At 55.7% G+C, this 26,807-nt stretch overlaps 1 protein-coding gene across 1 annotated transcript; it reads left to right on the plus strand.

The window, feature by feature from the left end:
• The first annotated feature begins 4,039 nt into the window (after nt 1–4,039).
• Nucleotides 4,040–7,901, plus strand: LOC149523333 (maestro heat-like repeat-containing protein family member 7). Its single transcript, XM_089770425.1, has 10 exons — nt 4,040–4,273; nt 4,590–4,712; nt 5,248–5,315; nt 5,429–5,534; nt 5,804–5,899; nt 6,065–6,169; nt 6,557–6,692; nt 6,922–7,016; nt 7,265–7,417; nt 7,780–7,901. Exons 1-10 carry the CDS (start codon nt 4,058–4,060, stop codon nt 7,795–7,797), a joined length of 1,116 nt encoding a protein of 371 aa, XP_089626551.1. The 5' UTR covers nt 4,040–4,057; the 3' UTR covers nt 7,798–7,901.
• The last annotated feature ends 18,906 nt before the right edge of the window (nt 7,902–26,807 follow it).

The following is a 26,807-nucleotide window of genomic DNA, read 5'->3' on the forward strand; positions in this document are numbered from 1 at the left end:
GCCCAAAGTTTGTGCAAGGCTGGAGAGGGATGGCACGAGACAAATGGCTTGGTCACTGTCTTTGGTCCATCCCCTCCACGGTCCCTAGGGTTGGCCGCTGTCGGCAGACAGGCTACTGGGCTAGATGGACCTTTGGTCTGACCCAGGACGGCCATTGTAAGCTCAGGGCTCAGGGTCGGGGGTCTCAGTGGACCCCCTTGATTTTCATGCAAACCTGCTCCTGGGTGGCCAGGCTGGCAGCTCTCCTGCCCTAGATGGCCACTTTCCTGTGCCTAGTGCGGAGATCGTGGACGAGGTCCACGATGTCCGCACTAGCCCAGGAATGTACCCGCCTCTTGCGGTCCCGGGCAAGCTTCCGGGAGCTGCCAGCCTGGTCCCGGGAAGAGGGGGTGGGCTGGGGGACATCGGGTGGGTGGCTCTGTGCCGTGCCAGGTGCAGGGTCTGCTGGCTGGGTGCTAGCAGGCTTGCACCTGGCACGGGCACCGTAGCCAGCCCGTGCCCCTTTAAGGGGTCCGGGGCCGGGAGGGGGGCATAGAGTTTCCCTGGTGTTGGCCAGAGTGGCCACCAGGGAAACTTGGGGAGGGCTAGCCTCCCACTCGTTCGAATTAAGGGGCTACACAGCCCTTAATTCGAACTAGTAAGTTCGAACTAGGCTTAAGCCTCGTAAAATGAGGTTTTCCTAGTTCGAACTAAGCGCTCCGCTAGTTCGATTCAAATTCGAACTAGCGGAGCGCTAGTGTAGCGGCTATGAATGTTAGTTCGAACTAACGTCCGTTAGTTCGAACTAACATTGTAGTGTAGACATACCCTTCCATCCTTAGCCAAAGAGGAACAAGCCAGTTAGCCCAGGGAAATAAAAGAAAGGGAGAGCGGTGACGGAAAACCCTGTGTCTGTCATTTTTTCAAATGATCTATCTTGCCTAAAAGCCTGTCAGGGATTGGGCTCTGTTGCAGGAGGTGCTGGCGAAACACTCCGTGGATTTGGGTGCTACAATTCCTGAGTGTCGTCCGCCTTCCTGCCCCCTCCCCCCACCGAAGCGCTTTGGAAGGCTCACAAAGGACAGAGACCTGCCTTTTGAAAATCCGACTCCCCACCGGTGTCTCAAGACAGGCGGCTCTCTCTCGCCAAAAACGGAGGCAGCAGCGTGGGATGACAGGCAGCCAGGTCGCAAGGGGAGGTGCTTTTTAGACCAGTTCCCTCCTGGCACTCCGTACTGCTGCCTCTGTATCAGAAGCAGCAGCACAAGCTGGCAGCAGCCCTTGCCTGGGGGCTGGGTCTGAGCTTCTGGACCTGGTGCAAACTGGAACTGAGCGAGGCTGCCTGCCTGCCTGGCTCCTAACACACTGTAAATGCAGAGCCGCAGAGGGGGTAGGTCCCGGACCCAGCGCGAGCCAGGACTGAGACAGCTGGCCCCTGGGGACTATCGAAAAGTCAAGTAACCGATAAGAAATCATGAGGTTAATTGACTACTCAGTGAATATCTAACGTCCCTAATCCCTTTTCATAGTTCCCCTCTGGACTCTCTCTCCTAAAGCATGGCCCTGAGATCTGGACACAGTGCTCCAGCTGAGGCCTCCTCCGTGCCAAATAGCTAGGAGAGTGACCTCCCATGTCTGCCGTACGTCTCCTACCACGCCCCAGGGCTATGCCCTCTTACTGAAGGGCTTTGTGTCTGAGATCGCTTCTCTCCTAGGCTACGTCTACACAACGAGTTTTTTTGGCAACAAATATGCTAACGAGGGACTCTATGACACGCAATGTCATTTGCATATTTTCTGCCGATCCGTTTTTGTGCTCGGGGTTTGTGCGCAAAACCAAGCCGTGTGGATGTTTACTTTTTGTGCAAAAAACCCCCTTTTCCCACAAGATCCCTATTTCTGCAAAAAGGCCGACCGATCTTGTGCAAAAAGGGGCTTTTGCCTAAAAAGAAAACATCCACATGGCTTGTTTTTGTGTGTTCTTGCGAAAAAACTTGTGGCGCGTCTACACTCTACGTGTGTTCTTGCAGAAGTAAATTTGCAGTAAAGCATCAGAGAACAGGGCTCCTTGCACAGGAGTTATTCCTCTCCCGACGATGACTAAGCCCCCTTTGTGCAAGAGCTGTTGTGCAAGAAGGCAGCGTGGACGGGCACCAGGGGCTTCTTGAGCAAGACACTTTTATGGCTAAAATGACCATCAGAGCTTTCTTGCACAAGAGAGCGTTCACACTGCCATGGACGCTCTTGTGTAAAAGCCTATGGCAGGGTGGAGGCACTCTTGCACGAGACCTTTTGCGCAAGAACAACGGCGTGAAACAGCTCTCGTGCAAGAAGCCTGCCGTGTAGGGCAGGGAGCAGCCTATGAGGGAGGGGGAGGGACCCCTAGTAATGGCTCAAACTTCCCTGGGGGGTGGCCAGAGGCAGGAAATTTGCCTGGCAGGGTGAGGGGGGGGCGGTGACCTCACAGGGGCTTTGGGCAGCCCTCAGCATATAAGGCAAAGGGCAGGTGGGGAGGTGATGACCTCACAGAGGGACCCACATCTCAGGCTGATAAAAGCGGGGGGCGGGCCCAGGGGACTTTGGAGACCCCCGGTTGCTTTAGCTCTGGTGCGTCTCCTCCTCACGGTTCGTTCGCGTTCTGTGAGTTCCACATCCCGACACCTTTGTGACGAAGGTAAGAGCCCCCAGGGGTTGGATCCCGCCCGGGGCCGGCTGGGTTCCAGGCAGGCCCAGCCCTCGGTCAAGGGCCAGAAGGTGATTCCTCACCTGGGCTGCGTCCTTAGCGCCACTGGGGCTTTCTCCTGGTTGGTTTCCCTTTTCCTCCATCCCCCCACATTTCTGCTCTGTTCTTGCCTCCTCTGTGACCTTCCCTTGCTGCCTCCCCCAGCTTGGGACCCAACAGACTAGCTGAAGGACGGGGGGTGGTTTGCAGGAGCCGTGGGGTGGGGGATGCAGCCCCCATTGTGGGGACTGGGGAGGTGGGGCTGGAACAAGTCTATGCCGGTGTCTTTGGGGAGAACGCTCCACCCCCCACACCTTAGATTCTCCCCTGATTGGCCAAGAAGGGGCTGTTGATGGGCAGGAGACTCGTGGAATGAGGAGTAACGGTAGTTTGAACTAGGAAGCCTAGTTCGAACTACCTAGTTCGTGCCCCGTGTAGCCGCGCTGCACGGGGTTCGAACGAGCGGGGTTTTAAAAATGGCGGCTCCCCGCTTATGCAAATGAAGCCCGGGAAATTCAAATCCCGGGCTTCATTTGCAAGTGCGGTATGCCTACATTACCCTCCTAGTTCGAACTAGCGGGGTAGTGTAGACATACCCTCAGGTCCTTGCAGTGCCTGTGCAAGACCGAACCGATAAGCAAGGGGCCATTTGGGGGCTGGGGGCAGTCGCTCTGGGGAGCTGGAACCCCTGGATTTCGTTCATCAGGCTGCGCCCCAAGCTCCCCTTTGGTCCCCTCATTTGCAGCATGGCCAAACGTTTTCGGCTGTGGTTCAAGAAAGCCCTGAAGATGGCCCCAGGGCCGGTGGGGAGCAGCTTCTCCGTCCCCGCGAGCGGGGAAGCTGGATCCCACCAGCTCGGGGCGACTCGCCCACCGGCCAGGCCCCCCCGGACCTGGCTCCAGAGGCGGCTGGGCAGGCGGGACCCAGCCCAGCGGGGGAGCCGGGTAGGGTGGCTCCGGGGCCTCCTCTGTGGAGAGAAACACCTGCCCCGGGAGCCCAGCCCCCATTACCACCAGGGGGCATCGCCCTGCCCGGCCCCCGGGGACCTGCCAGTCTCCGGGAGCCCCCAGCCCGTCGCTCCCCGCACCAGCCCCTGCAGCTGTGGGTCCAGGTACGTCAGCAGCAGCGCCTGGGCCTCCAGCTGCAGCCGGGCCACCTCCTGCAGCCGCTCAGACCCAGGTGAGGGGCCGTGAACACGCTGGGCCCAGGGGCTCACCCAGTACCTGGGGGGGGGGAGGGGCAGCCCCAGTGTCTGCCCCGCAGCCAGGGCAATGGATGGGGGGGGGGGCTGCTTGGCTCTCTTGTGCCTGGTGGGGCTCTGCTGAGGGCGTTGGCAGATGTGAGGGTGGCAGGGGGATGGGTCCCTGCGAGGGGCGTGTGGGGCCCAACCTGCCCTGGGTCCCTGACATGGGGGCGCGTGACCCCTGCTGGCCGCTGGAGTCACCCTGGTCCCTTCCCTCCCGCACAGAGCCCCCCTGCGCCTCGGCGGAGCTCTGCCAGGAGCGGGTGGACTCCCGGGTGGAGGAAGGGGCCATCTACGACATCGAAGAGCAGCTCCACACCCGGGACACGGTAGGAACCTTCTCCACACGGGGGGGACCCGAGATTGTCCGGCCCCTTCCCAGCACGTCCCCCCCCCCTCCGGGAGGGGCTTGTCCCTGGGGATCCCCCTGGGGCCCCTTCTCCTGCATGACCTGGACCCCCCAAGCTGGGGGCTCTTGTCATGCACCAGCTGGGCCCCCACAAGCCTGAGGCAGCAGTTGGGGGGGGGAATGTGGGTGCTTGGACAACCAGCAGCTCCCACCTCCACTCCTGGGAGACCTGAGCCCTGCAGCTGTCCGTGGGGGGCAGGCAGGCCCCAGGCTCACAGACTCTCTCTGGGGTGCAGAGCCCAGCCGCCCTGCAGCGGTTCCTTCTGGCCATCCCCCTCGCCTGCCTCGCCGCCCTCCAAAGGGGCGAGGACACCCTGGCGCCGCGCTGCTGCAAGGACACCATGATGGCCAGGATCGTTGTAAGCGAGTCGCGGCAGCCGGGAGGAGGGAAGGGGATACGTGGGGTGGACAGGGGTCTGCCTGGGCCATGGCGGCGGGTGGGGGTGCTGGAAACGGGATGGGTGGAGCCAGGAGGGCTGGAGGTGGACATGGGGAGGGTGGGTGGGGATGCTGGAGGAGGGAGAGACACAGAAATGGGGCAGGTGTGGGGTGCCGGACAGGAAGGGGGATTCGGGACAGGGAGGGGTCTCCCCGGGCCATGGGGGGCTGGAAGGGAGCCGAGCGGGCTGCTGGGGATGCGCCTGGGGAGCAGGGATGAGGAGGTTCAGAGGCTGGTCACCAGGGCAGGGAGGGGCAGGAGACGGCCTGGGGACAAGGATTGAGCTGGTCCCGGTTTGGGAGGGGGGTGCTGGGAGGGGCCCTGTGCCAGGCAGGGGGGCTACAGGGCAGCGGGAGGCAGTGGGGTTGGATCCTGCTGGGTGGGGGCGCTGGCCGTGTGAGCGTCTCTTGGGGGCCCCAGCCTCACACGCCCCTTTGTCTCCTTGGGTCTCCCAGGAGATCATGGAGGACTCGCCCCCCCCGCTGGTCTTGGCCGACTGCCTCAACGCCGCCTGCAGCCTCAGGTACCGACCCTCCCCCCGCCGACTCCCCCCAGAGCAGATCCCCTGGCCAGGGAGTGGGAAAGTCTCTGTCTCCTGCTGCTGAATTAACAGTCTCTGCCCCTCTCTCCTGCCAGCACCTTGCAGCCTCCCCTGCGGGCCCAGCTCCTGAGCCCCCTGCTGACGGCGGCCGTGGGACAGACTGTGTCTGGGGACTGGCAGCAGGAGCCCATCCACACTCAGGTACGTCCCTCCGGGCCCTGCTCCCGGGCTGGGCTGGAGCTCCAGAGAGGAGGGGGGGTGGCAGAGGGGGGGAAGAAGCTGCAGGTTTGGATCCTTCCCTCCAGGGTTCCCGTTGCTCTCCCGGGGGGCCCGTCCCTTCCATGCCCAGCCTGGGCTCCTCCCTGCTCTGCGAGGCGGCTCAGACCCTGCTCTAGGCTGCACCCCGGAGCCAGCGGGTGGCCTGGATTCCCCAACCCCCCTCTGACCCAGGGCTCCCCCTTGTCTTGCAGCAGTTCATCCGGGCCCTTCCCTACGACCTCCAGGCCCTACTGGCGAGCCTCCTCGCCGAGTCCCCAGACACCGCCCGGCTGCAGCTCATAATGGAGGTGAGCCCCGTGGGGGGGACGGGGCCATTGTCCCTGCTTCCTCGGGGGGGGGCCGAGAGAGGAGCAGTGTCAGTGGCTGGGGGGGGCACAGTCCGAGAGGAGCCCCAGGCTCTGCCCAGAACCGGCACCTCCCTACGGGTCCTGACCTGCCTCTTTCCCCCCTAGCACCTGAGCCCGTGGCTGGAGTCCCGCCTGCCCCAGGAGCGAGCCAGGGCCCTTGGCAGCACCACGGCCCTGCTGGGAGTCGCCACCACCCTCCCGGGGTTTGACGTAAGTGACCTCGGAGCCGGGGGGTCTGGGGCTGCAGGGCGCGGGGCTGGGAGCATCCCCGGGAGGCAGAGGCAGGGCCGGGAATGGGCCGGGAATGGGCCGCGTTCTCCTTTCCCCGGGGAGGGGCGACCCTGGGCCCTTCAGGGGGGCTCTTGAGGGACTGGACCCCAGACTGGGGAGTGGCCGTCAGTGGATCCCCTTGTTCCACCCCCGGAGTGACCCTTCAGTCGGGGCCATTGCTCAGGGTTGTCTCCTCGCAAGGCCGCCCCGCCCCGCCCCGGGAGGTGTCTCTGTTCGTCCCCCGAGCTCAGACCTGCCTCGGCGGCCGTTTGCATGGGACGTGCAGCCCCAGGATGCTGAGGGACCCCCCCTCTTCTCTCCCCTCAGAACTCCGCCGACTGGCCGAGGATGGGTCACCACGTGGCCCAGCTGGGCCTTTTTATTTCGGACCCATCCGAAGACGTCAGCCGGCTGGCCCGGGAGGGGGTGCACAGCCTGTATCAACTCCTCCTGCACCACAGGGGTAAGGAACCCAGCCGGGACCTGGGCCCCAGGGACACCCTGAGGGTGCCGGCGGCGGGGGGAGGGGACCCAGCCCTTTTCCCCCAGACTGGCCCAAGGGGGGATGCGTCCCTCTGTGTTCCCCTTCTGCCCCCTGTGCCCCTCTATTTGCCCAGGGATGCCTGCAGGGACCCGTGGGAGGGGAAGGGCTCAGACCTGCCAGCAGAATGACCCTGTTGTGTCTCTTGCAGGCCTCAACATCCACCAGGCAGAGGACCTGTGGTGCAGACACTACTACAAAGAAAGATGGGTCCTGGCTCACAGCAACAGCGTGAGGGTGGGAGAGGTAAGGACGCGCTGCCAGGGCAGGGCAGGGCTCGGGGGTGGGGCTGGCTGGGGCCCTCGTGGGGGTAGGAGGGTCTTGGGGGCAGGAGGAAGCTGTGACCTGGGGCAGGGGTTGGGGTGCCGGGTGAGGAGAGCGTCTGGGTGCAGGGTCTGGAAGGGAGTTTGGGGGAGGAGGAAGCTGTTTTAGCCCCAGGAGTTGGGGCCGGGCTCTGGGCCGTCAGCTGAAACCTCCTGTGCTCTTGATTTCAGGTCTTTGGGCAGCTCTTCACAGCAGAGCAGGAGAATTGCTTTTTGGACAAGGCTCTGCTCGCTGCCCGCTCCCCCCTGCGGCGCCCCAGCCAGGCCGGGCTGGTCCTGGCCCACGCCCTGCATGGGCAGGCCCATCAGCTCCTGGAATACATGGTGAGCAGCCGGAGCAGATCAGGAGAGTGGGGCAGGGCCAGGGTCTCCTTCCCATCCCCTCAGGGAGTCCCCCGCCCCTTTCCTCAGGCTGCCCCCACCCCACGTCCCTGCTGGCAGAATCCCTCCTGCCCCTGCGAGCGTCCCTGGGGGTGGGGGAGGCTCTGAACACAGAAACTGTCCTAGGAGGCGGGAGGGGGCCGAGGTGTCAGGAGCTCGGGGGGGGGGGGGGGGCGGGTCAGGAGCTCACCCTGCGGGCCTGACGGGGGGTGACCAGAGAGCAGGGGGAGGAGGGTGGAAATGCTGGGGGGCCAGTTCCCCTGAGTCCCCAGGGATGAATGTGACGGATTCTGCTTCCCTTGCAGCAGGAAGACACCCAGTGAGAGCAGCAAGAGCTGAGGAGCCAGCAGCTGCGTCCCCCTCCCCCCAACCCTCCCAATTGTATTGAATTGTATTTACATTCTCATTAAACAATGTTTCAAAAAACATTTGGATCAGGCTTGGTCAATAATTTGTAATGGGGGGGGGCCATTTTGGCAACTGATCAAGGGCCACATTTCTACCGAGGGCTTTGGGGTCTGGGACGGGGTGGTTGGGTGCAGAAGGGAGCTTAGGGGTGGAGCCTGGGTGCAGGGGGGGGGGGTATGATCTGGGGCGGTGGATAGGGGTGCAGGGTCCAGGAGGGGGTATGGGCGCAGGAGAGGACTCTGGCCTGGGGGAGGGGCTCTAGAGGGGTGCAGGGTCAGGGAGGGAGCTGTGACCTGGGTGAAGGGGGAGCAGAAGGTTTGGGGGAGGGGGTGCGGGTGCCAGAGAGGAGTCTGGCCTGGGGGAGGGGTGTCGGGGGGTGCAGGGTCAGGGAGGGAGCTGTGATCTGAGGGAATGGGGGACGCAGGTTCAGGTGGTCGCCTGGGACAGGCAGTCGGGGAGGGGACGTGGGCGCCAGGGGCAGGCTCTGGCTGCGGAGGTGCCTACCTAGGCAGCTGCGTATGGGGGAGCCCGACTGTCACCTGAGGGGATGGGGGAGCTCAATTTTCAACTGTGGGGAATGGAGGAAATACTGTGGAGTGGAGGGAGCGAGATGGGGGGGGCTGAATTGTTCCCGGAGGGGAGATCTCCCTGGCTTGGGGGGGGGGGGCGTTTCCAGCAAAGCCCTCACATAAGAGGGGGACAGACGGGGGAAGGGAGAGGACGGGGATGGGCAGGGCAGGTGGAAATGGGGAGGGGCAGGAGAAGGGAAGGGGGAGGAGATGGAGGAGAGCAGGGGATAGGAGTGGGGGCGGGGATGAGGAGCAGGACAGAGGCAGGGCAGTGGTGGTGATGGCTGAGCGATGAGAACAGCTCGCAGGGAGCTTAAAGCCAGCAGATGCTTTTCGGCAGAGTTGCCATTTGCCCTGGCGGCTTTGCCAGAATAGCTGTGCCAGCGGGGGGGGGGGGGCTTTTGCCACACACCCAAGCCAAGCCAGCTGTGGCGGCAAAGCCTTGTGATGTTACCTAAGCCCTTGGCAAGGTCGGGATCAACCTGCTCTGACAATTTCTCGGACCGGCGGGATGAGAAACAAGGATCGTGCAGGGAGATGGGGATGACTAGGAAGCGAATCCAGGTGTGGGGGGAATATCCTGGGTTGGAGGGTCAGTCGATACCCCCGCCTGCCACTGTCTGCCGGGGCTCTGCCCGCAAGATGGAACCAACAGCTGAGTTTGCTTTTCTGCCCCGTCGTGGGCACAAAAGGCCCAGAGCAGCCTCCTGCTATCTTGGAGGAAAGGGGCCAAAGTTCAGGAAGCAGGTGCCAGGCTGGGCTGGAATCCGCGAGCTCCGCTTTTGCTTTGCCCTTCCTGGAAGCTGGGCTGCAGGTGAGTGGCGGTTTCATCTCTGCTCTTGGGGTGTTTCTTGTGGGTTCCGAGTGTGGATCTGAGAGGGGCTGCGCAGGGGCAGTGTCATGAACGAGCTGTAAGCGTTACAGCCCCTTCTGCGCAGGCTGGCTCCAGCCTCCCATCTGTCTCCAAGCCCTGGGGGAGAGGCGGGAGGCCAGCAGCATGGCCTAGTGGAGGGGGCAGGGGGTTGGGTGTAAGAACTCCCGGGTTCTAATCTAATGCCACCTAGTGACTAAGGCACAGAGTTGTGTGTTAGACCCTTGCTCCTCAATTCTGCGCTCACTCTCGCGCTGGTGACCTTGGAGAGGCCTTTCAGGTCTCCCTTTCCCTGTCCATCAAAGGCAGGCAAGTGCGATGTAATGCCCTGGAGCAAGTGCTTTGGGACGTGTCGCACAAGTGTGCCTGGCTCACAAGCGTGTCAGCACAGGTGTGTAAAAGCGTGACGAAGGCTTTGAGATCGATGCCGAAGGCTTGTGAGGCTGTGGCTGGCCAAGTGACAGGGAAATGAAAGGTCAGAGTTTGGTCAGTTAGATTTTATGGTAATACACTGAGACGAAGCACTTTGGGCGTATATACGATAATGTCTTTCCAAGTGCGTTAGTTCAAGCCGTGTCCTAGGAGCCAAGAGGTGAGACAAACATGCTTGGTCCTGTCTCGGTGCAGGGGTGGACTAGATCAGTGCTTCTCGACCAGTGGTACGAGTCCCCTTAAAGGTACTCAAGAGATGTCTGGGGGACACGTCAACACAACTGAAATTTGGAGAAAACTGAATTTTAGTTTTCAGTTTGACAGCGCTTTATTCTTTTTGTACCTTTTACACCCAAAAATGCCATCGCCCGCCCGGCTACGATGCAGTTGTTTAAACAAATGTGTTGCAACGGTAGAAAAAAATTGTGTGTGTCTGAAAACTGTAGGTACTGGGGGTACTTACACATTTTTTTTTAAAGGGGGTACATTATAAAAAAAGTTTGCGAAACACTGGACCTATCATGGTCCCTTCCACTCAGACTTTTCTATGATTCTGTGACAGGGCTGGGCGATAATTTTCAGAAGGGGGCCACTTAATGGATTTTGGTATGGGGTCATAGGCCGGCTCCACCCACAGAAGGGGCGGAGCCTGAGGCAGAAGGGGCGGTGTTGTGGACTAGCCTACCCTCAGAGTTCTCCGTGGCTGAGGCTTTCAATTAAAAGCACAGAAAAGAGCTCACAGCTTTGCCACTACTGGCAGCTGTCCAGCGTGGCTACAGCTTTTTAAAGGGCTCGTGGCTCCTGCCCCTGCTGTAACCATGAACCGTGAATCATTTAAAATTGGATCCTGCTGCCTGAGTCCCCACTTAGAATTCGGCGGCATGGGCAGCAGGATCTAAACAGAAAGCGGCCAGATCACAGTGTTTGGTAGGTTGCATCTTACCCAGCCCTGTTCTCTGAGCTGGTTTCGAAACCTCCGTGTCCTCCTTATGGTCTGACAGCTGCAGATTTACTGCCTGTCTCTCCTCTCGTGGCCCAGCCTAGCTGCAGCTAATGGACTAACTCAGGTTAGCATCACCTGCCCTGTCTTGGTGACTCTTCACAGCTGAATGGCCTATAAGGCATCATGGTGGTCTTCTGATCTCTTGGTGACTCCTCTGCCTTCTGTTTATTTCTTTCTCCCTAGCTGGCCGATCAAGTCAAGCCCTGTCAGTGCGTGAAGGCCCCAGGAATTACGAGTGCGATGGTCTCCCATGCCCAAGGTAATGGGCTGGCTAGTAATGGATGGACTGCTTGGTTATCAGGTTAGGCTGCACAAGCCAGGTCTATGGGACCCTATGGCCAGCTGGCACCTGGTTCACAGCTGTACTAATCTGAAAATGGCTGGAAGACACCACCATCATTAGGCTCCAGAGTCAACAGCACTTGCTCCTCTTGGAGCTACTTGTCCGTGGCAGGCAGCACAGCTTAGCAGCTCATTGGGACGTCTCCTTTCTGTTGTGAGATCTGGGCACTTTAGAATGGCTGTAGCAATTGAAAGCAAAGGCGCACAGCTATAGGCATGGGGGTTTCCAGCGTTATTCACCTATGTGGCTGATTCCAGGAAGCAAGGGTGTGTGTGTGGGGGGGGAGTCCTGTACAGAGGGTTCCCTGGCCCCTCTGCTTCCATGGCTGTGCAACTGCCACCAGGTGGATTAGAACCTGGGACTTTTGGAGCTTAGGGCAGGAGCTGCTACAGCTTGAGTTATAAGTCAGTTGCCTCTCAGCATAGTCTGAAGAGCTCCCTTGTAATAATTGCTTGCTGGAAGTTGTCTCAGTGCCACTCCATAGGATAGTGACCCACATCAGGTGTGTGGGTTACAGCTGCAGGCCTGCTCCCAGCATGCGGATCTGCTCTCTGGGCGGCGTCTATAACTCTGTGGCTGCAGCCCTGCTCCCAGGACTGGATCTGCTCTCTGCCCATAGGCGTGCGCAGCACATTTCATTAGGGTGTGCACCCAAAGAATGTTTTTAAATGTACTCTTTGACCCCCATTAGCCACGCCTCTGGAGGTAACACTTTCAGGGCAATATGGACACATGACCAGAAATAAAAGGTGTCATGTGACCTCCCCCCCCCAAGGACTTTTCCCACCATCCACTTACCAATAGGGATTAGTTTGGCCCTCACCAAACCCCCCTCATGCAACGATCCTGCAATTGCATTAACCCATGTGTGTGACATTAACTTGGGGGGTGGAGAGGCTGGGGGAAGTGTTCCCTCTAAGAGTTTCCTCCCATGAGCACAATACATTTTGTGTTGTGCACCAATACTGAGTTTGTGGCTTGTTTGGATGTGCCATGGTGGCACCCAAGTTATTCATAAATATCTTATGAACCACTTACCTGTCCCCTCTGCTGCCCTGTCTCCTTCCCTTCCTCCATCAGCTCCCCTGGTGCCTACTGCCCCCCCAACCCCTCACCCACCTCTGCTGTCCTGACTCCTGCCCTTCTCACTGCCCTCGGCCTTCCCGAGACCTGCCCCCTCCAGCAGCCTTTCTCTCTCCCCCTGTGCCCACTCCTCCAGTAGCCCCACTCTGACCATGTGAGCTACCCCTCCTCATCCCCTCTTCTAACACCTCTCTCTACACACCTGTCCTGCCTCTCTCCTCTGCTGCTGGTCCCTCCCCTGCAGGTGTCTGCCCTTCTGCTTCACCCCCCGGACTCCCTGGCACCTGCACCTTCCCTTACCCTTGCACCCTCTTGGTGCCTCCCCCTTCCCTCACTGCCCCTACCCACTTTGCCCACTCCCTCACCACCCTCTGCCCCCGTTCCCCTCATGCCCCTGTGCCTTTACACGTGCCTTGCTCCATCTCCGCCTTCCTCATGCCCACCCCTTCTTTCAAGCCTTCTCCCAGCACCTCCCCTTCTCCCCTCTAGCCCCCAAAGCCCTTCCCCTCTCCTCTCCTAGCATCATCCTGTCCCCCCCCCCCCCACTGACACCTCCCCTCCTGTCCTTTTCCTCATTGTCTCCACTTGGCCCCTGGGCATTTGTCTGTCTCCTACACCCTGTCCCTTAGTGCCTTCCCCTTTCATCTCCTGACCTGCCACAAACCTCCACCCCGCAGACTCAGGTTCCCAAAGTTCCGGCAGTCCCCATCACTTGGTGCCTGCGCCGGGTCTGACTCGTAGGGTTGCGAGGTAGACCCTCCCCCCAAAAAACGGACACACTTGATCCTGGGCAGTGGGGAGGGAGGAAGAGGGACTGGCTGGGGGTGGGGCAGGAACTGGCTGGAAGGAAGAGGGGATGGGAAGCAGCTCTGGGGGGGAAGGGCCAGATCCTGACCCTAGCCCCCCCTTCTCCCTCCCCGAGGCCAGTCATGCTGCCCCTGACCCCCCCTTCCTCCCTGAGGCCAGTCGCACTGCCCCCGATCCTGACCCCGGCCTCCCCTTCTCCCTCCCCGAGGCCAGTCATGCTGCCTCTGACCCCCTTCCTCCCTGAGGCCAGTCGCACTGCCCCCGATCCTGACCCCGGCCTCCCCTTCTCCCTCCCCGAGGCCAGTCATGCTCCCCAGCTCAGTGCGGGCCCCTGCTCTCTCCTTAGCTCAGTCCCACTCTGCCGACCCTGGCTCCCTCCTGGCTCCCTGCTCTGCCAGTCAGGCTGAACTGGGACTTTAGCCTCTCCCCGTTGTTCCTGGGGACTGTCAGTCTCAGGATTTTGATCTCTCATTTCCCCTGCCTTTCACTGAGTTTCAGTAAGGAGCTAGCGGCAATAATGCCTCTACTTTTTCCCCCACTCCTGTGCGGAATACATTTTGTTATGTGCACCAAGGCATGCACGGATGTGCACTGTTACGTCACGTGGAGTTTCACAGCATGGGAAGAAATCAGTGGAAATACAGAGACCTTGAGTAGTTGCAAGTGTCCATTTTATTGCATAGCACGGAGCTAGCTAGAAAAAACCCAAACCAGCTGGGCTGACCCCCAGTGACCTAACGCAGTTACTATAACAACAAGATCTATGTCTACACCCAGTACACCACATGCACCACCACTAGAAACACATGCTACCGGCTAGCAAACTGGGCAGCATTTGAATGTCTCCTGGCTGGCCGCCCAAGAGCTCAGCTTGCAGGGAACACTGGCTAACCGTCCCCTTCCACCTGGAGAAGGGAGAGACAGGAAAGCAGCAACAGAGCATCTGCCTGGGGGAAGCCCGAATCCCATGCAGGAGTGGAGCCCTGTTCCTTGTTCCAGGCCCTTGCTAGAGTCCCCTCCCGTAGCTGCAGCTATGGCCGGCAGTTTTAAAAGCGGACTTACGCTGGCCCTGCAACCCGAGCGACTCTGTCAGTGGGTGCTTACCACTCCATCACCTCGAGCTGTTTAACCAGCTTGTTTAACCAAGGAGGGAGGGAAAGGGAAACCTTTGGCCATTTGAGGGTTGCGTGCCAATGGAGGGAAAGGGGATGGATAAAAAGGGGCTGAGCACACGGTGCTGCCTCTTTTTAAACCCAGGCCCAAAGATGTCCTGGAATTCTGGGCCACTGGCCTGAAGGAGATGGTCAAACTGCCTGGCAGCTGGACTTTTGGAGTCTTGTTATTCCTGGGCTCCTGGTAGCGATGGCTCCCATTCCAGGGGATTCCTGCCAGGTAGTTTACCTCAGACAGCAGCTTTTATTCCCCCGTGTCACTTCTCCCGGTATCTGAGACTTTGGTCATGGGGATCAAGCATTTAACATGATTCCAAGAGGAACCGGATGGTTCATCTAGCGAGCCAGGCTCACCGATATTTGAGTAGTTAATAAAAATCCCTAGTTGCTGTGTGTAGGTCTAAAAAGGGAAGGTTAGTATCATTAGTCTTATTTTACAGACAGGAAATAACCTCTCCAACCTGTGGGAGAGGCAGGAATAGAACCCAGGTTTCCTGATACCACAGTCAGGGCTTTGTTACCAGGCTACATCCTGTACTAGAAAGGATGGGCCTGAAGCATGGGCCTGGTGTAAGGCCTGAGGCCTGAACCAAAGTAAGCAAGAGTTAGCTGAAGAGAAACAGGCAGGTCGTGTCAAAAGCAGACGGTAGCCTGAAAGTCTTGGGACTTAACCCTAACTGTCTTGCCTGGAAAGGTTGAAACCATAGACAAAAGGTCCTAGAAAGTCTCCAGGAATGCTAGAGAAGCAGGAAGCGAGTTGACAGGAGGCCAGGAAAGAAAATGGAAACAGAATTTGGGGTTTTGAATTGGAAGCAGTGATGTGCCTGTTGTTGTGTGATCATGCCTGGAAGATGTGAATTAAGCCAGGAACCTGGGCAAGCAGAATCCAGCGACTTTCTTGGCTAGGGAAAGACTAAATCTTGGAACAAGAGAGATGTGAGTAGAACAGGGAATTTTTAGTCAGACGCTACTAGGTTATTTTCTTTATTTTTTTAGTTTGTTGGACTTCTTTTTGCTAAGCACATGTAACTATCCCCCTTTACCCTAGAACTCTTCAAACTGAATCCCAGGGAAGCGATTTTCTGTGTTTTAATCTTTCTTTTTTCAGTTTCTTTGTAACACCTAGCAACCAAGTAGATACGCTGGAGGGCAGTAGATATGCTGGAGGGCAGGGATAGGGTCCAGAGTGACCTAGACAGATTAGAGGATTGGGCCAAAAGAAATCTGATGAGGTTCAACAAGGACAAGTGCAGAGTCCTGCACTTGGGATGGAAGAATCCCGAGCATAGTTCAGGCTGGGGACCGACTGGCTAAGTAGCAGTTCAGCAGAAAAGGACCTGGGGGTTACAGTGGATGAGAAGCTGGATATGAGTCAACAGTGTGCCCTTGTAGCCAAGAAACCTAATGGCATATTAGGGTGCATTAGGAGGAGCATTGCCAGCAGATCCAGAGAAGTGATTATTCCCCTTCATTCGGCTCTGGTGAGGCCACATCTGGCGTATTGTGTCCAGTTCTGGGGCCCCCACTATAGAAAGGATGTGGACGCATTGGAGAGGGTCCAGCGGAGGGCGACCAAAATGATTAGGGGGCTGGAGCGCATGACCTATGAGGAGAGACTGAGGGATTTGGGTTTGTTTAGTCTGCAGAAGAGAAGAGCGAGGGGGGTTTGATAGCAGCCTTCAACTTCCTGAAGGGAGGTTCAAAAGAGGATGGAGAGAGGCTGTTCACAGTAGTGACGGATGGCAGAACAAGGAGAAATGGTCTCAAGTTACAATGGGGAAGGTCTAGGTTGGATATTAGGAAAAACTATTTCACTAGGAGGGTAGGGAAACACTGAGATGGGTTCCCTAGGGAGGTGGTGGAATCTGCATCCCTAGAGGTTTTTAAGTCTTGGCTTGACAAAGCCCTGGATGGGTTGATTTAGTTGGGATAGGTCCTGCCTTGGGCAGGGGCTGGACTTGATGACTCCTGAGGTCTCTTCCAGCTCTATGGTTCTATGATTCTAAGTAATGTTTCACCAAGTGTATTTGTTTTGTTAATAGACGTCACATTTTTAAAACCATGATCTGATTCCTGCATCCTAGAGGGCGGAAGGTTCTGTATGCACGTGCCTAAGACAGCAAGCCATACTTCTAGGAGAAATTACAGGTTTTCAAGCTCTCTCTGGAGGGAGTGTCAAGGACAAGGAAGGTACCCCACAGGAGGGAATTCTGAAATGCGCCTGTCTGGTTCTCAAAGGGGTTTGTGCATTTGGATGATGGCAGCAACACCAACGCAAGCCTCCAGTGGCAGGGTATTTTAAAGTCTCTTGTGGGCCCCCACCTTCTGCACTTGGAGTGCCAGAGTGGGAAACAGCCTTGACATGACCCCTCTCCAATTTATCAACATCCATCTGGAATTCTGGTCACCAGAGCTGGGCACAGAACTCCAGCAGCAGAAGTTCAAGTGCCGAATAAAGAGGCTAAGTCGGTTCCCCACTCTGGCACTTGGAGTGCAGTAGGTGTGGGCCCAAAAGAGACCTTAAAATACTGTGTCTCTATGGGCTTCTGCTTCAAAACTCCCCAAGGTCACAGATTCCCTGAGCTTAGGAGGGTTGCTGCCTCTACCCAAGTGGAAAAAAACTTTTTCTTCTTGAACGCAGGAAGAAGTCACTTGGGAACGTATTCCAGAAGGGTACCCCAAACTCTTTTACACAAGAGCCAAAAGAAATCTGATGAGGTTCAACAAGGACAAGTGCGGAGTCCTGCACTTGGGACAGAAGAATCCCAAGCATTGTTACAGGCCTGGGACCAACCAGCTAAGTAGTAGTTCTGCAGAAAAGGACCTGGGGGTTACAGTGGATGAGAAGCTGGATATGAGTCAACAGTGTGCCCTTGTAGCCAAGAAGGCTAATGGCATATTAGGTTGCATTAGGAGGAGCATTGCCAGCAGATCCAGAGATGTCATTATTCCCTTTTATTTAGCACTTGGAAAGAAAAAAAGAAAAATGAAAACAAACTGTAATTTCTGATAGCTGTCCTCTTAGTCTTAGGCAGGTATACACAGACCTCCTATTACTTTCCAGGATACAAAATCAGATCATAGCCTTAAAATAGGTGATTATATTAAGAAAACAAAAAGGTATTCATTTGTAAAGCTGACTTGGCTGCTAGGAGTTATAGCGCAACTGAGAAAAGAACAGATTAAAACACAGACAATTGCATCCCTGGGATTCAGTTTAAAGTTATAGTGGGGAGAGGAGGGGATATGGATTTAGCACAGAGGAGTTTAACCAAACAACAAAACAAAAAAATAACCTGATCGCATCTAAATAAACATTCTCTATCTACTCAAGTATCCACACTTCCAAGGTCCAGTCCAATTCTAGGCCCAGGTATTCTTTTTTTTAGGCATGATGTTCCTGCCCAGTTCAATTCATCCCCCCCCCTCATCCCCTTCCACAGCTCCAGGATTAAACTCACAAAGAAAAACAGCAGACAGATTCCCTTTTAATGCAGATCTGAACTCTTTCTTCTCACTGGTGCTCCTGGCTCCCTGCCAACACTTTCTAGCTAGCTAGGTTTAACCCTTTAGTCACTGAATACTGGGATGTTCAGAAAAGAACAGTGGGCCTCCCATCCATCACAGAAGCGAGACAACCTCTTTACTCCTGCTCAAGCGTTTCCTGTTTATACATCCCAGAATTACAATAGCTTTTTAAGCCCCAACGCCACAATGGGAGCTCATGTTCTGCTGATTACCCACCATGACCTCTACATCTCTTTTCCCCGCCCTGCAAGTCTGGCCCACAGAACCATGGGAAGTGGCATAGGCTAGCCTGGGCCAGGGCAAAGGAACACGTGGGCCTTTCTCTTCTCCATCTCTCCCTCTGCATTGCACAGCAGGGCGCAGGAGTGCCAGGGGGCTCTGTGGACGCTGTTTGGCTTAATGCCAGCGAAAGCAGGGTCTACAGGAGTACTTACGGGCTCCTGGTGTTAAGAGCTGTGATGTGGTTGCCTCAGCAGCGTGGCTCAGTGCTTCTGTTCTTGGAGCTCTGGTGTTATCAGTGGTCAGTGCAGGTAACGCAGCCTGCTCCTGCTGCAGATCTCGCTGTTATGCACAAAGACCGACCACAGGCACCGTCTGGTGACAGAGGCACTTGGCCATGTTTATAGCTGTGTAGTCACAGATCTAGTGCCCTGGATTTGTGGTTACACGTGCACCAACTCATGAGTGCCCCAGGACGAGGAGCAATTCAGTCAGTAAGTCTCTGTTGTCCCTTCGGCCATGCAAAGGGGGTAAGGCCAGGCACCCCAATATTTATAGCCTAAAATAAACTTGTCTGGTTTCGGACATTTGTTTGCTCCCTCCCCTTGTACCTAGTACCTTGAACTGAAAAATATTAGCGGAGACACTGTTGAGCATCCACTGAGGATGCGCTCGGTGAGGCTAATCTTCGTGTTTTACCTCATCCCCGTTGCAGGGTTCCAGACCAAGGAGGATATCTACTGCCTCGCTTTAGCGAAGGCCCTGTACACTGTGCCCACGCCAGTGACTGCTGGGTTTTATGCACCATGGGGACATTGCAAAAACCTGCTCTTACACAAAATCAAGGGTGAGTACTGCCCCGGGGCACGTAAGACGGGGAAGGAACCTTGTGGGGATGGGGATTAGTGGATGACAACTATCTCCAAAGAGCCAGAGCCACCCGTACTCATTTGCTGATTATGCAATCGCATAGGGGACCTGAAAATTTGGAGCAGCACTGGGTTTTCATGTCCACTCCACCCACCTGCCTCTTCCTATCCATGGTCTGTGGCTCTGCTTCCTCCAGCAGCAGAAGTTCTAGAAGATCTAGTTAATTTACAAGTGACAAAGTCTGCTCGAGCTACTGGCAGAACATCGACGACATAGTAATGAAGCCATTTAACAGACATTTGCCAACCTCTGCTAAATGTTTGCTGAATTTACTGTGAGAGTCGACAGGACCTTAGTTTAAAATGTGTTTGTTTATTAGTGTGTGGATGAGGATTATAAAATCACATCGCTAAAAATTCAACATCCATCTGGGCTGCTGTTGGGCAGATGGGCACCAGTTTAATAGTACGGCGTAGGATCCCATCAATCCTAAGGATGGCTTTGCCAAGAGCTACCCATTCTTGATTGCTTCCCAGAAGGGAGGGATTGTGAAGCTGGAAGACCCTTCAGGAGGAGAGATTTAAGGCACTGCCAGGTACCTAACATATCTTCCTCTTTTATCTCAGAGAACATGGAAAACGAATCGAAGAAGAAAGACCAGGAGGAATTTCAGCGGACGCAGAAGATGCAGCGTGACAACACTGGCCGGGATCTACTCAAGCTCCTGTTACTCATGATCTTCTACCGGCCGGTCCTGACGGAGCAGCAGAAGTGGAGAAGGAACGTGAAACACGTCTTCATCCATTTCAGCGCCTGGGAGTACGCGGGCTGCGACCAGCTCTGGGCAGGCCTCATTACCACACTGTGCGACGGCATCGAAAGCCACTTTGGTCTCCTACCCATGAGCATTTACAGGACCATAGAATGGAAATGTAGCATCATCGAAAGACCAGGGGATCAGGAATGGGTTAGCAAGAAGTTCCTCTTCCTCCCGCTGTGGGTGGCTGTGATCCTTTTGATCATGGTAGCTATTGGGGTGGGTGGTCTCCTCCTAGTGTTTTTGATCCCCATCGGGGATGCCTCAGGAGACGCCATAGCTGTCGTGGAAGGCATTGGGGTGACGGCTGTCAGCGTCTCTGCAGCAGCTGCCATACGGCTCACTATCACAGTGGTACGAAACATTATCGTCACCCAGAAGAGCCAGCTGGAGAGACAGATGAACCAGATGGCTCTCAGCGCACAGCTGGGCTTCATGAGCTGCGTGAAAAGCGAAGTCAGGACAATCTCTGGGTTCCTGCAGTACATGGAGATCTTCCAGCGGCGGAAGCTGCGGGTGGTGCTGGAGATCACCCACTTGGATACATGCAGCCCTGACAAGGTGGTGGGCGTCCTTGATGCCATGAACATTCTCCTCTCAGACGATGACGCCCCTTTCATCTCCATCCTGGCTGTTGACTCCAGCATCATTGTCGACTGCGTGGAAAGCTCCAAGTATATGAGAGGTATGGCCAACAACGGCTACGAGTTCTTAAACCGCATCGTCACCCTGCCCTTCTCTGTCCCTCGGATGGACTGCGACACCAAGCGGAGGCTGATCAGGAATATCATCGCACGCAAGGAGCAGCTAGAGGCAGAGGTCGGCTTCCGGCAGGATGGCAAGATGGAAGCCAGCTCTGACTTCCTCAACATCTCTCGCTACCATTCGGCCAACCACGATGCCCAGAATCCAGTTGCAGAGGACAGCCAGATACCTCTCATGGTTGGAACCCCAGCGCTGGGAACCGGCAGCTGCGGGAAAGGTATCCGAGGCAAAGACCTCATTCAAGATGCTTTCGACTACCTCCTGGATGACGCCTTGAAGGAATTCATGACAGACAACGTGGTGCAGATGTGGAGCATCGTGAACACTGTCACCATCACCATCAGGCTGCTGGCGAGTAACATCCCCAAGGATGAAGTGTGTCCGAAGAAGGTGGTGGAATGGGTGCTCCTTGCCAACCAGTGGCCGTGCCGTCTGAGCTGGCTCTTGCAGTGCATGGAGGATGAGGAGCAGAGGAGCCGAATGGGCAGCTGCCATGGAAGCCCGCTCCGCCCCGACATGTCTCTGTGGGAGGTCTACGAGAAGTACATGGAAGAGCTGGACATGCTGAAAGGCCAGATGGAAAAGCTGCTGGAACTGGACCAGGATCCCGAGCTGTTCCACACTTTCCTGTGCGGCAGGTTTCGGGTGGAGGAGGCCCTCTTCTACCTCCCCTTCACGGTCAGTTTGGACCCATCCCTGAAAAGACAGATGGAGCTGCAACGTGGCAGCCACAGACTGAAACGGACAAAGAAATTCGACAAGCTCAGCACCTGCACTCTGCTGGGTATGACGGTGGAGGATGTCTGCCGAGAGGTGGGTCACCCTTGGGTTTCCTTCCTTCGAGCAGGGCCAGCTGTCGATAGAATGTCCATGCCTCTTCATCGCAAGAAGCATGTCATTCATGTGACAGCAGCTGCCCACAGATGACGGCTACAGGCAGAGCCATCTTTGCAAATCGTGGGGCCCTGAATAATTGAGGGCCCTTCTGCAGGATTGCCTGGGCCTTTTCCCCTCATGCAGCTTCTGCTGGAGGTCTGGTCGTTCCTACTACCTCCCTACCCCAAGCAGGGCTCAGGAACTAGAGCAGAGTTGCAGATCCTCTCTGCTTGCTAGCTTGCTGCTGCTGATTTGAACCCCGTAGCAGATTTGAACCTAGGCCCTCTAGGAGTGTGTCTAAACTACATGGCTCCGTCGACGGAGCCATGTAGATGAGGCTGATTGGCAGAGGGAAATGAAGCTGCGATTTAAATAATCGTGGCTTCATTTAAATTTAAATGGCTGCCGCGCTCTGCCGACCAGCTGATGATCAGCTGTTTGTCGGCAGATCGGGGCAGTCTGGACGCTTCCCCGTCGACGTGAAAGCCCTTTGTCGACCTCCCCGGTAAACCTCATCCCACGAGGCATCAGGGGGAGGTCGACAAAGGGCTTTCATGTCGACGGGAGCGTCCACACTGCCCCGATCTGCCGACAAACAGCTGATCATCAGCTGGTCGGCAGAGCGCGGCAGCCATTTAAATTTAAATGAAGCCGCGATTATTTAAATCGCGGCTTCATTTCCCTCTGCCGATCAGCCTCATCTACATGGCTCCATCGATGGAGCCATGTAGTTTAGACACACCCCTAGAGGCCTCGACAGCTGGAGCCATGAAGGCAGCTGGCTCCCAGCTTAGGATGTAGAGCTCCCTTGTTCTTATCTCTGGCTGTAAGAGGTCCAATTGCCACACGAAGGGACAGTGAACCACACACACTAGGCGTGTGGATTACACTGCCAGCTGAGAGAAGCACGTAGGGGAGGGCGAAGGGAAAAGCCCTGCAGCAGACAGGACACAGCGTCCCCAGAGACGAACCGGCAGAGGCATATCCTCAGACATACAAGAACACATGGCTGCTGCATTGGGGAACTCAAAAATTTGGTGCCCAAATTTTCCGGTGCCCTATGCAGCTACATATTTCCCATGGGCCTAGGGACAGCCCTGACTACGGGCCCCAGAGCTGAGAGAAAACTGTCCCACATAACTGGTGCATAACTGGAGGGAGAGGAGCGAGAACTAGTGGGGGTAGGATGTTGAGGGGAACAGGCGGTGTGGGATGGGGGCTTTCGGGGAAGGCACAGTGTGGGTTTGAGGCCTCAGGAGTAGGGGGGCACATGAGGGGGAATGGGCAGAGTGAGGATGAGGGGGAAAGGGTGATGTAGGGGGCAAGGCCACAGTCCGGGCTCTGCTAGTTCCCCCACTTTCTGCTGCTCCTGACTCTAGGTTTGCACAAAAAATTTCTGCTTGGAACAACTCGGTTCCTTGCAGCTCTTTCCTCCAACCCCGAAGCCATTGGCTGGCTCTCCCCGGGTTCATCCTTTACGCTCTGAAGTGACCTTGGTCGGTTTTAAGACTGGGAGACCCGTAGCTGTCTGTTATGCACTCCAGAGAGAAGAGAGGCAAAAACATAAATACTCTTGCTGGAGGCCTGCAGCGTAATACCCCTTATCCAGAATAACACACAAGAACCCTGAGGCTATGTCTACACTGCTAGCTTTTGCCTGCAGAGAGCATGCTAGGGTGTATCTAGACTACATGCCTCCGTCGACAGAGGCATGTAGATTAGACAGATCGGCAGAGGGAAATGAAGCCACGATTAAAATAATCGCGGCTTCATTTAAATTTAAATGGCTGCCCCGCTCTGCCGATCAGCTGTTTGTCGGCAGATCGGGGCAGTCTGGACGTTCCCCTGTCGACAGAAAACCCTTTTGTCGACCGCCCCGTTATGCCTCGTGGGATGAGGTTTACCGGGGCGGTCGACAAAAGGGTTTTCTGTCGACAGGGGTACGTCCAGACTGCCCCGATCTGCCGACAAACAGCTGATCGGCAGAGCAGGGTAGCCATTTAAATTTAAATGAAGCCGCGATTATTTTAATCGCGGCTTCATTTCCCTCTGCCGATCTGTCTAATCTACATGCCTCCGTCGACGGAGGCATGTAGTCTAGACACACCCCTAATGAAGCACAAGAAGTTGCTAACGAGTGCTTCATTAGCATACTCTCTGCCTGCCAAGGCCCGCAGTGTAGATATAGCCTTAGGTCGAGAGGCCCAACTCGACCCCCGTCAGGCTGACTGCATGCTTCCCTCCAGCCTACAAGCAGGGTCAGGAAACCTTCCCTCTTCATTTCAACACACCCCTCCAGTGGCCCCTGCATTGCTAGCTTTTGCCTGCAGAGAGCATGCTATTTCCCCTGCCGTGCCAACTTGCTCAGCGGTGCCCCTAGCAGAATCCAAGCACACGGCAGTGGGGTGTGCCGGGTACCATACCTGGCCCCACAGCCGGCCGGCCCGCCTTGTTTGCTAGAATCTGAGCAAGCCCAGACAGGTTCCTCTCGGGAGCTATAGCGGACCCTTCCTAAAAACGTGTTTGGCGACATGTTCAGTAGATGCACGGCACTAACGGGTGCTCCCACTTCTCTTCCAGATGGACACAATCGGCTTGAAGGAGGAAAACGTCCCGCTGTACAAACAGAGGCTCGGGGACCATAATCTCAACGGGCGCGCGCTGGTCTACAGTGACAACACTGAAATCAAAGAGGCCCTGCACATGAGTCTTGGCGAATGGACCCTCTTTAGCATCCATTTCCTTGGAGTGTTTCCCCCGGCGAATTTGGCCTCTTCTGTGGTGTCCCCCGTCCCGTTCCACGTCAGGCCAGAGGCTCTGAAGAACATGGTTGCCTTAAGAGAGACTGTGGCGAGAGGGAGCAAGCTCTCTCTGAACAGCTCCAGGGAAGATCTTTGGGAAAAGAGATAACTCTGAATCCTGAACACAGAGGTGAAAGTGCCCTGGTGCGCAGCTCCAGCAAAAACTGCAAAGACCTGGGCTGCAATAGGACAGTACCTGTGAGAAACTGTAAAGTTACTTTCACGGCCGCCTGTACAAAACCAGAAGCAAGATCGGGGCTTTCGCCCACAATGTACCTCCCTGCGTCTCCAGTGACATCGCACGGATGAATCATAGAATCCTAGAGTTGGAAAAGACCTCAGGAGTCATCAAGTCCAGCCCCCTGCCCAAGGCAGGACCAATCCCAACTCAATCATCCCAGCCAGGGCTTTGTCAAACGGAGACTTAAACACCTCTAGGGATGGAGATTCCACCACCTCCCTAGGGAACCCAGCCCAGTGCTTCCCCACCCTCCTAGGGAAATAGTTTTTCTTAATATCCAACCTAGACCTCCCCCGCTGTAACCTGAGACCACTGTTCCGTGTTCTGCCATCCCTCACTACTGAGAACAGCCTCTCTCCATCCTCTTTGGAACCTCCCTTCAGGAAGTTGAAGGCTGCTATCAAATCCCCCCTCACTCTTTGCTTCTGCAGGCTAAACAAACCCAAATCCCCCAGTTTCTCCTCATAGGTCATGTGCTCCAGACCCCGAATCATTTTGGTCAAGCTCCCCTGGACCCCCTCCAATGCGTCCCCATCCTTCCTGTAGTTGGGGGCCCAGAACTGGACGCAATACTCCAGATGTGGCCTCACCAGAGCCGAATAAAGGGGAATAATCACTTCTCTAGATCTGCTGGCAATGCTCCTCCTAATGCCCCCTAATATGCCATTAGCCTTCTTGGCTACAAGGCCACCCTGTTGACTCATCTCCGGCTTCTCATCTACTGTAATCCCCAGGTCCTTTTCTGCTGAACTGCTGCTTAGCCAGTCGGTCCCCAGCCTGTAACAATGCTTGAAGCAATCAGATGACAAGAGAAGAATTAAGGATCCGGGGGGGGGGGGGAAGGAGGGGGGGACTGTACTGGGTCTGAGGGATTTGGGGCACATTCATGTCAACGGGTCTGGTGACAGACGTTGTCGGGCCCTGGGTAATGTATGGGAGGGGGTCGGCTCTAGACCCCCTCAAAGGGGCAAAGCTAAAGGTAGGAGGGGCAAGGCGAGGGCCAATCAGGCCTTAGCGCCACCCACCCTGCACCAGACAGAGCTCTAGGATTGATTTCATTTGCCCGGGTCTCTGGCACTGGCGGCTGCCATAATAGTCGATACAGTGACCCAGAGGCCTGGACCCTTTTAAATCATCAGCTCCCGGGACAACTGCCCCCTTTGCCTCTCCCCCTCCCCATCCGTGGCCCCTGTCTGTGGGGCTTCAGACCCTGGTGGTCAAAGTATTTTGGTCTGGTTAGTACAGCAGGGGACAGGGAGTTGGGACATACGGGTCCTATTCCTAGCGCTGCCACTGGCTTGCTGTGTTTTTGAACAAGCTGCTCCTCCTTTATGGGACTCAGTTGCCTCTGTAGTAAGTTGCGGGTTGGTAACATAAAATCAGCAGGCCCGAATAAAGGCCGGTAACATAAAAACAGCAACAGGCCTGAAATCTAGGAAGCAAGACTCTGGCTCAGTGGAACCGCAGGCAGGAAAGAGAAATAGTATAAGCCAGATCAAGCATAAAGGTCCAGGCACAGGTACCAAGCACATTTATAGAATCCTAGGGCTGGAAGAGACCTCAGGAGTCAACAAAAAATCCTCATTAAAAAAAAATTGTTTGGTGTTCCTCGGTCTTAAAAAGTTTAAGAAACACTCGTCTAGACAGTACTGGGTCCTGCCATGAGGGCAGGGGACTGGACTCGACCTCTCGAGGTCCCTTCCTGCCAGCTACATGTGGCAATGAAATGGTAACTCGAACTAAGTCCTTAGTTCGAATTAACTGTTACATCTCATTCTATAGCCGCGCGGCAGTTACTTCGGGCTAGTGGAATTTCAAAATGGCGACCGGACGGGAACATGCAAATAAAGCCTGGGCTATTTAAATCCCGGGCTTCATTTACAACTCCGGTTGCCTGCTTTGCCTACCTAGCTCAAATTAACGAGCTAATGTAGACATACCCTTATTGACTAATTGAGTAGTCGATGGAAATTCCACCAACTACTGGATTAGCTGATTAAGCGCAATTTAACATCCCTCGGTTGAGCTACCACATATGTTTTAGAAAGACATCCAATCTTTATGGCTTGTGTGTAGTTCAACGCATTAAATTCCAAGCAGGTTGCTGAAGTTTCTTTTTTTCATCATGATTGGCAATTTGACCAGCCTTATACAGTAATGGATCTTTACCATTCCTCTGATTTCTTTTGTTCCCGATATATTTAAACATTTCCTAATTATCCTTTATGTTACTGGTTATAGATTTTTTCCCCCATATTTAGCTTCTCCTATCAACTGTTTGCTTTTTCATAACTCGCATCCTCCCTTTTTTCCCATAAACTTTGAGTCCTATTTATAGTACTTTAGGTTGGTTTAATGGAAAAATGGGTTGATACAGAGTAAATTGGAGTTCAAAATAACCCTTTCTCGGGCAATTTTTCTCTCGAAAGCCTCACCTTTTTCAGCCTCCTTCCACTAACTTCTGATTTTAAATGTCTGGATTGTTAGACATGTGCTCAGGAAACCATACCTGTCACTAAACATAGATT

This window comes from Pelodiscus sinensis, chromosome 18, assembly GCF_052426305.1.
Source record: "Pelodiscus sinensis isolate ZL-2025 chromosome 18, ASM5242630v1, whole genome shotgun sequence".
In the NCBI taxonomy this organism is placed as follows: Eukaryota; Metazoa; Chordata; order Testudines; family Trionychidae; genus Pelodiscus; species Pelodiscus sinensis.